The sequence below is a fragment of the Diceros bicornis genome, chromosome 31, assembly GCF_020826845.1.
Source record: "Diceros bicornis minor isolate mBicDic1 chromosome 31, mDicBic1.mat.cur, whole genome shotgun sequence".
Lineage (NCBI taxonomy): Eukaryota > Metazoa > Chordata > Mammalia > Perissodactyla > Rhinocerotidae > Diceros > Diceros bicornis.
The window spans coordinates 18769635-18779616 of record NC_080770.1 but is presented as its reverse complement, the minus strand read 5'-3'; the positions used below and the strand labels follow the sequence as shown (position 1 = coordinate 18779616).

Genomic DNA, 9982 nt, shown 5'->3' with positions numbered 1-9982 from the left:
TACTAAATCAGAGGTGAGTATTCTTTATTGAGAAAGGATTCTGTTTTGATTGAGGAAACTAATGAAACAAATCATAGAGGAATTAAAATATGTAAAACATTAAGTTCTTTCTTGAAAAAATAAAACACATACAGTTTTATATTAAAGAAAAGTAGACTCAAATATATACCAAAGTGCCGTGAGAAAAATCATTGAAATTAGAGATGTGAGTTTCTTTGAGAAGATAATCAGCTTTCATTAAAGGAAACTAGGTAGTATATCATATGAAGTAAATCATTTTCATATTCAAGAAATATATCATAAAGCACTTCCCTTGTTGGTAAGAGTAGCTCAGTGGTGTTCAATATTGATGCCCTAGGAAGTGAAATGAAGAACTTATCTGCTAAGTAACCAAGTGGAAATGAGTTCTTGAGGGAGACTAAAAACATGCCCCTGTATTATTATAAACAGCTGACTTCTGCTTTTGTGTTTCTTATCAATCATCATTTCCAAACTACTTTTCCAATCATTGTTTGCATTAGACTTTCATTTGATCCCAAACTATGCATATATAAAAAATATTTTGTTATCCAAGAGAATTACATTCAGGTACCACCAACAAGGGATATCTTTTTTATTGTTTTTGAGACTTATTATTTTATCATGGGGACACTGTCAAAATAGAACTTTTCTCCATTGTACTAATGTTTCTCATAAACACTCTTCTCAAAGCCTGTTCCACATCCTTGTTCCTCAGGCTGTAGATCAATGGATTCAGGATGGAACCCACAAAAATACAAAACACGGCCACAATTTTCCCTTGTTCAACAGTCTGCTCATTTGCTGGTCTCATACACATGCCACCATAAAACACAAAGACAGCCGTCAGGGGAGCTGCAGGTGGAGAAGTCTTTGTGCTGCCCTGCACTGGAATATGTCTTCATAATTGTGATGAAAGTGAAAATGTAGCAGTTGAGGGTGATGAGTAGGGAAACTGTGAGTTGAATCTTTGTGGACACAAACAGGGCAGGTTGCTTTATGTAAGTGTCAGAACATGTCAACATTAAGAGGGGTGGGCCAGCACAGTAGAAATGATTGCTGGTGTTGGGTCCACAAAAGGACACGTGAGAGGTCAATATTATCTGCATTGTGCCCACCATAGAACCCCAGAGGGAGGGGAAAGTGAGCAGGTAGATGCAACATGGCCTTGACATTCTGCTGTTGCAATGTGGGGGATTGCAGATTGCCATGTCCCTGTCATAGGCCAAGCCTCAGTATTGAGGCTTGTAATGTTACAAGCCTAAAAGCCTTGTAATACTCAGCAAGGAACAGACTCGTGAAGACTTGAGAAAGCTTTTATGTATTTCATTGACCACTCCTATTTACTACTTAAAACTCTTCATCCAACTAATTCTCCTTCTGCTGCTTCTCTCATTCATTTTCTTTTTATAATTTTATTTATTTATTTTTTCCCCCAAAGCCCCAGTAGATAGTTGTATGTCATAGCTGCACATACGTCTAGTTGCTGTATGTGGGACGCGGTCTCAGCATGGCGGGAGGAGCGGTGTGTCGGTGCACGCCCGGGATCTGAACCCGGGCCGCCAGCAGCGGAGCGTGCGCACTTAACCGCTAAGCCACGGGGCTGGCCCTCTCATTCATTTTCTTATTTTTTTTTTAGCCCAACTTCCTTGATACCAGAAACAAAGAGAAGAGAAGAGATAAGAGATAAACAGATTTCTTTCTGGATTCCATCCTTGACGTAATAGTTAAAAATTTTCCAGGTGAAGAAAGGGTTTGACAGATTAAGCTTCAATGGTTAGCTCTTGTCCTGTTTTAATCTAAGTATGGGAAGAGCCCTGATAATGTTCTGCCTTTGTTGTCATTTTTATTCGTACCTCAGTATTAATCATCCACTGAATAATTTGATCTCGTTGACTCTGAGGAAAGCGAAACTTACCTTTAAATCAAACTTATGCAGGTAAATTTACTTACAATAAAATATAATAATTTTAGTGCAGTTTGACAAATGTGCTCAGCCATGAAATCATAATTCAAGTTGTCAAGGATGCTGTGCAGGTAGGGAGAGGGGGTGGGGATAGGGCATATAAAAAGGACACAGGGGCCGGCCTGGTGGCACAAGCGGTTAAGTGCGTGTGCTCTGCTGCGGCTGCCAGGGGTTCGCCGGTTGGGATCCGGACGTCCACCGATGCACCGCTTGGCAAACTATGTCATGGCGGCATCCCATATAAAGTGGAGGAAGATGGGCATGGATGTTAGCCCAGGGCCAGTCTTCCTCAGCAAAAAAATAAGAGGAGGATTGGCAGATGTTAGCACAGGGCTGATCTCCTCACAAAAAAAAAAAGACACAAAGCTCACTCTTTTTAGCAACATTGTGACATGTTTACTTGAATAAATGGATTAATTTTCCTAGAACTGTTGCAAGCCTTTGGTAAATATCCAGGGTTCTCAAGAGTTGATTTTGACAACTTTTGCCAGTGTTCTCATTGCTTTTTTGGAGAAACAGGTTTTGGGAGGTCATCACTCTGCCCTTCAGGAAGTTTCTCTCTCTATATATATGCAATGCTTTTGAGATTCATTTAACTTGTATTAGTAGTTTGTTCATTTTTTGCTGAGGGATATTCCATTATATGGGTATATCACAATTTGTTTATCTATGCGTTTGTCAACATATATCTGAGGTTCTTTGTGGGTATACGTCTTCTTTTCTCTTGTATAAATACATAATGCTTGCTGGGCTATAGTTTTATATGGCACTTAACTTTACGAGAAATTTTATAAGGAACAACCAGTTTTCCAAAGTCATTAAATTATTTTATACGCCATCAAGTGACATATTATGAAATTTACAATTACTTCACGTTGTCATTGTCTACCTTTTTCTTGCTAATCTTTTTAATTCTTGCCATTGATGCGACTGTGAAGTGGTATCCAATTGTATTTAGAATTTGCATTTTCTTGACAGTTATGGTTGTTGACATTCTTTTCACGTGGTTATTGGCTATTCGCAAACCTTCTTTTATGAACTCTCTATTCACCTCATAGACTTTTTTTTTGGTTAGGATGGTTATATTTTGAGCAGTTTATTGTGGAAAATCTTCACGTATTCTGAATACAAGTCCTTGTCAGAATAACTGAATGTGAATATTTTTCCTAGTCTGTGGCTTTCCTCGTCTTTCTGCTCCTCAAATCTCTCACCTGCTGTACCTTCCTACTCCTCACTATCATTAGATAACCTCATTTCAGTGTTTATAGAGAAAAATTTAAGCTTTCTGATTGGGATTCCCTGTTCTTTACTATATTAAAATTGCAAAACTTATCTGCATGTATTTTCCTCCTTCCATAGTATTAAAGGTGATGGTTAAATTCTTTACGTGTGCTGAAGATCTCACACACAGTACCAAGCAGTGTCTAGCAGAGTTAGGTAGTGTTATTGCCCTCAAAGGAGAATCTAGTTCCCAAAGCATTAAATTAAGGTTATGCCCTTGACGAACAAAGACTATTTTAATTGGTTTTTAAAATTTGTTTAAAAAATACTCTATGGAATATACTTAGCAAATACATTATAAATCTTCCCACTGTGCTTTTACAAAATATGGTAAATCAGCTTTTACAGGTAGGTCATTTTCTACGTTTGTTCACAAAAATATGTTTTGTTCTTTTGTGTGGAGATTAGTATCCTCTAAATGTGGAAAAAATTGCATCTAAAGCATCCTGCCGTTATGTTCTTCATAATACTTGCTTCTAACTGACATGATGTTATACGTTTTTATCTATGTGTTTAATATCTGTTCCTCCTCCTACAACATGTGCTCCATGAGGACGGGGAATTTGTTCACTGCTGCAACTACAGATCCTAGAACAGAAAAATATCAAATTTTGCAGTGTGCATGAATAAATGAGTGGGTAAATTTATAAAGCAGAGAGAACAAGTCTTCGTTCTGTACCTTCTGAGCCATATATCGAGTTAAATTTCACTACATTCAGTGTCCTCTTTAAGAAATTAAGTCAGATGACTATAGGTTTCAAGAAAAATGCTGTGCTGAACATTTATCTTCTATTTTATATCTGAAACAAGAGGATATCACAGCGCAAGGGACCCTAGAAATCCAACTTCCTTTGTTTGTCCATTTGAATGATGTTGATGATGTGCTGCTTTTCCTAATTTTCATTTTTTTGGCTTTTTTCCCCAAAACATTTGGAAAAAATATCAAATATGAAGTTCCCCAAGAAGACAGTTATAAATGTATACATATGTATATATAATATGTAATATTATAACATATTATCTATTAATTAATATAAAATACAATTATATGTAAATACATTATATATACACGAGAGAGAGAGTGGATGTGTTTGCGTGTTTGAGATGTATATATATAGAGAGAGAGAGAGATAACAGAAATAGAGTGTGAAAATATTTACATAGAAATCTTGATGTGTGTGTTGAAAAGAGAAGAGTAATTTCCTCATAGATGAATAGATCAATGAGTAAGTGATAAAATGGATGGAATAAAATAATAAAAGCAGAATCTGGATCAGACAGAATTCCTCACTTTCTTTGTCACTGTCAGTTTTCAAGGGCTAAGAAAATGTCTTCTCAAAACCACACTCTAGTGACGGAATTCATTCTCTTGGGACTCACAGAGGATCCAGTGCTAGAAAAGATCCTGTTTGGGGTGCTTCTGGTGATCTACCTAATCACATTGGCAGGGAATCTGTGCATGATCACGCTGATCAGGACCAATTCCCACCTCCAATCGCCCATGTATTTCTTCCTTAGCCACCTCTCCTTTGTAGACATTTGTTATTCCTCCAACATTACTCCAAATATGCTGCACAATTTCCTCTCAGACCAGAAGACCATCTCCTATGCTGGATGCTTCATGCAGTGTCTTCTCTTCATTGCCCTGGTGATCACTGAGTTATATATCCTGGCTTCCATGGCAGTGGATCGCTATGTTGCCATTCACAGCCCCTTACATTACAGTACAAGAATGTCCAGGAACATTTGTATCTCTCTAGTCATGGTCCCTTACACTTTTGGCTTCCTCAGTGGACTCTCTCAGACACTGCTGACTTTTCACTTGTCCTTCTGTGGTTCCCTTGAAATCCATCATTTCTACTGTGCTGACCCTCCTCTTTTAATGTTGGCCTGCTCTGACACCTATGTCAAGAAGATGGCAATGTTTGTATTCGCTGGTTTTACTCTTTCAAGCTCCCTCTTCATCATTCTCCTGTCCTACCTTTTCATTATTACAGCTGTCTGGAGGATCCGTTCTGTTAAAGGCAGGCACAAAGCCTTTTCTACCTGTGCTTCCCACCTTACAACAGTCACCATATTTTATGGAACCCTCTGCTGCATGTACTTAAGGCCCCCATCTGAGACGTCTATAGAGGAGTCCAAAATAATTGCAGTCTTCTATACTTTTTTGAGCCCAATGCTGAACCCATTGATCTACAGTCTAAGGAACAAGGATGTGATCCATGCCATGCAGCAAAGGATTAAGGGAAATCTCTTTCATAAAATTGCAGTTTAAGCATGTGTTCATTTGTCGTTACTAAGTGTCTGTGATGACATGGTGACTCCCTTCAAAGAACAAATCTACTACTCTATAGTCATGATTTGTTTATCTTCATGAACTGTCAATGACATTAGCTAAATTTTCCACAAAATTAATACCTTCAAGACAACTTGTTTTAATAAAAACTGTAATATTGAAATTAAACAATAGTTTCTTTAGCAGGGAATCTCTAAAAATAAAATGGACAGTATCCAATAATTCCATGTAATACTTTAATATCTTTACTTTCTTGGGGATAAATCTTGTAATTAACTCACTCTGATGGAAACACTGGAAATCCATCTTCTCTGAGTTATGTGGTCTACAGAGCCATAGTGACGTTCAAAGCAGGGGGATTAGTTTTGCAGTTTTTTTTACTTATGAAATTATTTCTTCTTCAAGTGTGGTGTAGAACAATGTCTCTGGTGCCTGACTAATTACTGGAATCACCTCAGGGAAATTTTAAATAGATCACACATAGGTTAAAACATTCCGTAAATTCTCCCACAACCCGAATCATACACATTCTAAAAAACTTTTTGTCTATTTATAAATACTGGTTATGATCCTCAGTTTTGAAAATAAACTGTCAACACCTGTTTGTGAGTTTCCAGGAATATGGATTGAATTCAAGCACAGTATAGTATAAAGCATTCTACGTATACTTTTTATGTAGTAGCACTGAGTTAGGTCTAATTTATTAAGAGTTAATACAGTCTGTCAAGTGGCTTCTGCAACCTGAGAAGGCCCTGAAACAGTATATAGATAAGTAGGTGTTTACATATCTTTTTGGAGGAGAACACTCGATTCTTACTTTGGTTCATAAAACTGTCTGTGACATTATTCTCTAGATAAGTCTGTTCCAGTAGTTCTCAAAATTTCTATTGAGAAAATCTTCAGTAAAGAAGGTTATATAAAGAGATACATAAATCATCCTCATTAATCTATGCACTATTATTCAACTAGATGGCTGCATATTGAGACGTATATTAAAATTTCTTTAAATTGTCTTAAATGTCTGGTATTCTAATATTGTGTGCCTTGATTTTAACTTAGACCGTGATACTAAATGTTCACATGAAATCAACTGCTATATTTACTCTGTGTTCAAATAACTTTCCAGAAAATCACTCAGATGACATGCAGTTTTAGAAAACTGAGCTCCATTCTTAAGTCTCAGTTGATTGAATAAGGCTGTTCTATCAAACATGTTCACTATAAATAACTGAAAAGACAGACAGTGGTGAGGAAGTAACATTTGTCAGTGATGTGTCCTAAACCAATGGACAACTTCTGTTTGAATTTTCTTATATTTTTCTTAATAAATTGCTGTGTGTATATATTCTTATAATTCCTAAAACAAAATTGGAATCATTTGCCATATGCAAGTTTTAACATTGATTTTCACTTGAGAGTATAATGTTTGTGTTTTCATATAGACTAAATATTTCTAGTGAACATTATTTTCAATGTGGTCTAATACACAAAATTAAATCATACTTGAAGTTAATTACAAAAATAACACATAGTTGTAGAGAGGCAGATTGAAAAATACTAAAAGATCTTTAAATTTTGCAACAAAATTTAGTTTCAATTTTGGAACGAAAGTAAAATTTACTTGCAATCTCCTATTAAAAGAGAGTTGTTCTCTGCATTTGGTTTATTTTTTTCTACTTTATCTTGCAAACAATTATTCCATCATATTGATATATCCTATTGTTGTTATGATTGACTCGTATATCTACTTCCATATCCCTCTTGTTATTTCTCTAGGATAAATTCCTAAATGTGGAATTGCTGACTTAAATGCTTTGAGCACTTTTAAAGCCCTTGTTAAATTTTTCTATGGGTAAATTTTTCTCCAGAAAGCATCAACCATTTACATGTAGGATTAGTAACGTTTGAAAGTAACCATTTCACTGTACTTATATTAATATTAAGAAATATCATTTAAGATTATTTGCTTCTTTATTGTCTCAACTGAAACTCTTAGGCAAGGTTTCTATTTTAATTTGAACCGAAAAAGAATTGAAATATATGTTTAACAAATGAAATATATACATCAGCTTGATGATTACTGTTCAAGTTGTTTCCAATATTCTTCAAGTGAAGAATATTTACATTTTTATTTGGAAAAATTTTGTCTCTTTTTGTTTTGCTTTGTGGATTTTCTCCATCCTAAAATTAAATAAGCAAGTATCTATATTATGTTATTGATTTTTTGCGGCTATATATTATAGGAATACCTTGAGTTATTCTAGATACAATTTTGTTGTATGTTGTACTATTGTATATAACTTTTTCTCTCACATTTTAACCCATTTCCTTCTATTTATTAAGCAACCCTTTATTTTTCATTAATTTGTGATGTTATCTTAATTGTATACTGAATGAATCCATTTCGATTTTTTCTTTGACCAATCTATATACAAATTTAAACCAAATTCTTATAATTAATGTAGATTTAAAATGTTTCAATTTCTTTTTTTGTGTGTGAGGAAGATCAGCCCTGAGCTAACATCTGATGCCAATCCTCCTCTTTTTTGCTGAGGAAGATTGGCCCTGGGCTAACATTCATGCCCATCTTCCTCTACTTTATATGGGATGCCACCACAGCATGGCTTGACAAGCGGTGCGTTGGTGCGTGCCCCGGATCAGAACCTACAAACTCCGGGCCGACGAAGCTATGCCACCGGGCAGGCCCCCTAAATGTTTCAATTTCTAGTAGAGAAATTCCATCTTTGTTATTTTTGCCTTTCAAATTTACATTAGGAGAATGCAAATCAGATGCTTTTAGCTACCTGATATTTTTAACCCAGAAATTATGCATACAATAGTTCAATTTAGAAGAATATGCACACATATACAATATCATATGTGGCGACACATCCAACACATATCCATAGTAAATTATGTGAAAAATGTGGAAAAATATTTTAGTATTAATTGTATTGTTATAGCTTGGTCCCCAGATCCGATGGGGAGATGTATGGCACGGAGGCCACAGAGAGGACTGCTTAGGGCTGAAAGGTTACAGGTGAGTTAAGTATTTTTACTAGAAAGGTGGAGAGGTGATGGTGGCCTATAAATGAGGAGAAAAGCATACAACTTTGGCACACTAATGCTGTTTATTTATTAACAGTTGTACACATACATTTATTTTTGCACCATCCCAGTGTCCATGATGCAATATAGTTTCAACAAAGATATCTAAATAGAGAATCTTATCTGTATCTGGATTTGCTTTTTGCCAACAACTATCCCCCAAAAGAACTGTCATGTCCACACATAACTCCTCAACTGTGAGTCATTCAATCACTGAAAACAATCCTCAAAAACAATTTGATCAAAATTCAAATAAATATTAAACATTTCAATAATCAGAAGAAAATGTCTCTGAGCTTAATAGCAGACTGAGAAATTCCCAATAGAAAAGTTACTTCATTTTGACCTTAAAAAAATTTAAAATAAGCAGCTCTAACAATTTGACAAAGATTTTGTCACACATAAGATAAAGTGATAATAATACTAAGATACAGTAAGTTTATAGAAATCATTTGAAGCATTAAACACCAACATATAAATGCATTTCAAAGGCTATGAACTGAAAATTAATAAAAATACAAAAATGCTAAAATTAATGAATAAATTGTTAGTAATCAAAAATATGAATTGAAATATTATTCTGTCTAGTATCTACATTTAAGAGAGTTCAAAAAACTGCACTTTTATACATTGATGTTAGAAAAATAAAATTATACAATTTCTCTGGAAATTCATCTCACCTTATGTTTTTAAGAGTCAAAAATGTTTGTACAGTTTTACTCAGGTATTCCAATTTTAAAAACGTGCTGAAGGTATAATAAGAAACTTGGGAGATTTTCCTAAGATTTTTTTTATAATTGAGGAAAGGGAGACAAGTGATATATTAACACAAGCAGCCCTCCTTTTGCATGGTGCTGGTAAACTGCACCATCTACAGACTGGAAATGTGTCTTTGCTTTCATGGAACTCAGTTTCCACAGCACTATGCAAAGTGAGGACTCCTGCATTTAATAACCGGTTAAGCACAGGCAGTATGATGGGTGTAAATAACTAGAACCCCTGAAAGGGTGCGTTGGTTGAGACTCTAAGAAGAGTATGACTATTGTGTGACAAATTTTTGCATTAGAATGTTATACACACATTAAAATGAAGAAGTTCTCAGTTAAGACACAGGCATATTATTTTATACTGCTTTTTATGAAAAAGAAACGGTACAACAATATATACATTACGCGAACTTTGTAAAATACTAGGATTAAGGAAAAGTGAAACTTTATATCTGTGTACCAATTCCCCATGACAAACAATTATTGCTTTTATAATCAAGAAACAAACAAACAACAAAGTGCATATTTCCAATATCATCCAGATCC

General features: G+C 35.1%; 1 protein-coding gene across 1 annotated transcript; it reads left to right on the top strand.

The window, feature by feature from the left end:
* Positions 1–4410: 4410 nt before the first annotated feature.
* Positions 4411–5540, top strand: LOC131395674 (olfactory receptor 5M10-like). The gene has a single exon (XM_058527517.1). It carries the CDS (start codon positions 4593–4595, stop codon positions 5538–5540), a length of 948 nt encoding a protein of 315 aa, XP_058383500.1. The 5' UTR covers positions 4411–4592.
* Positions 5541–9982: the final 4442 nt, after the last annotated feature.

Excerpts from the sequence above, each read along its gene's own strand:
- LOC131395674 (XM_058527517.1), top strand. The coding sequence starts at position 4,593 with ATGTCTTCTCAAAACCACACTCTAGTGACGGAATTCATTCTCTTGGGA.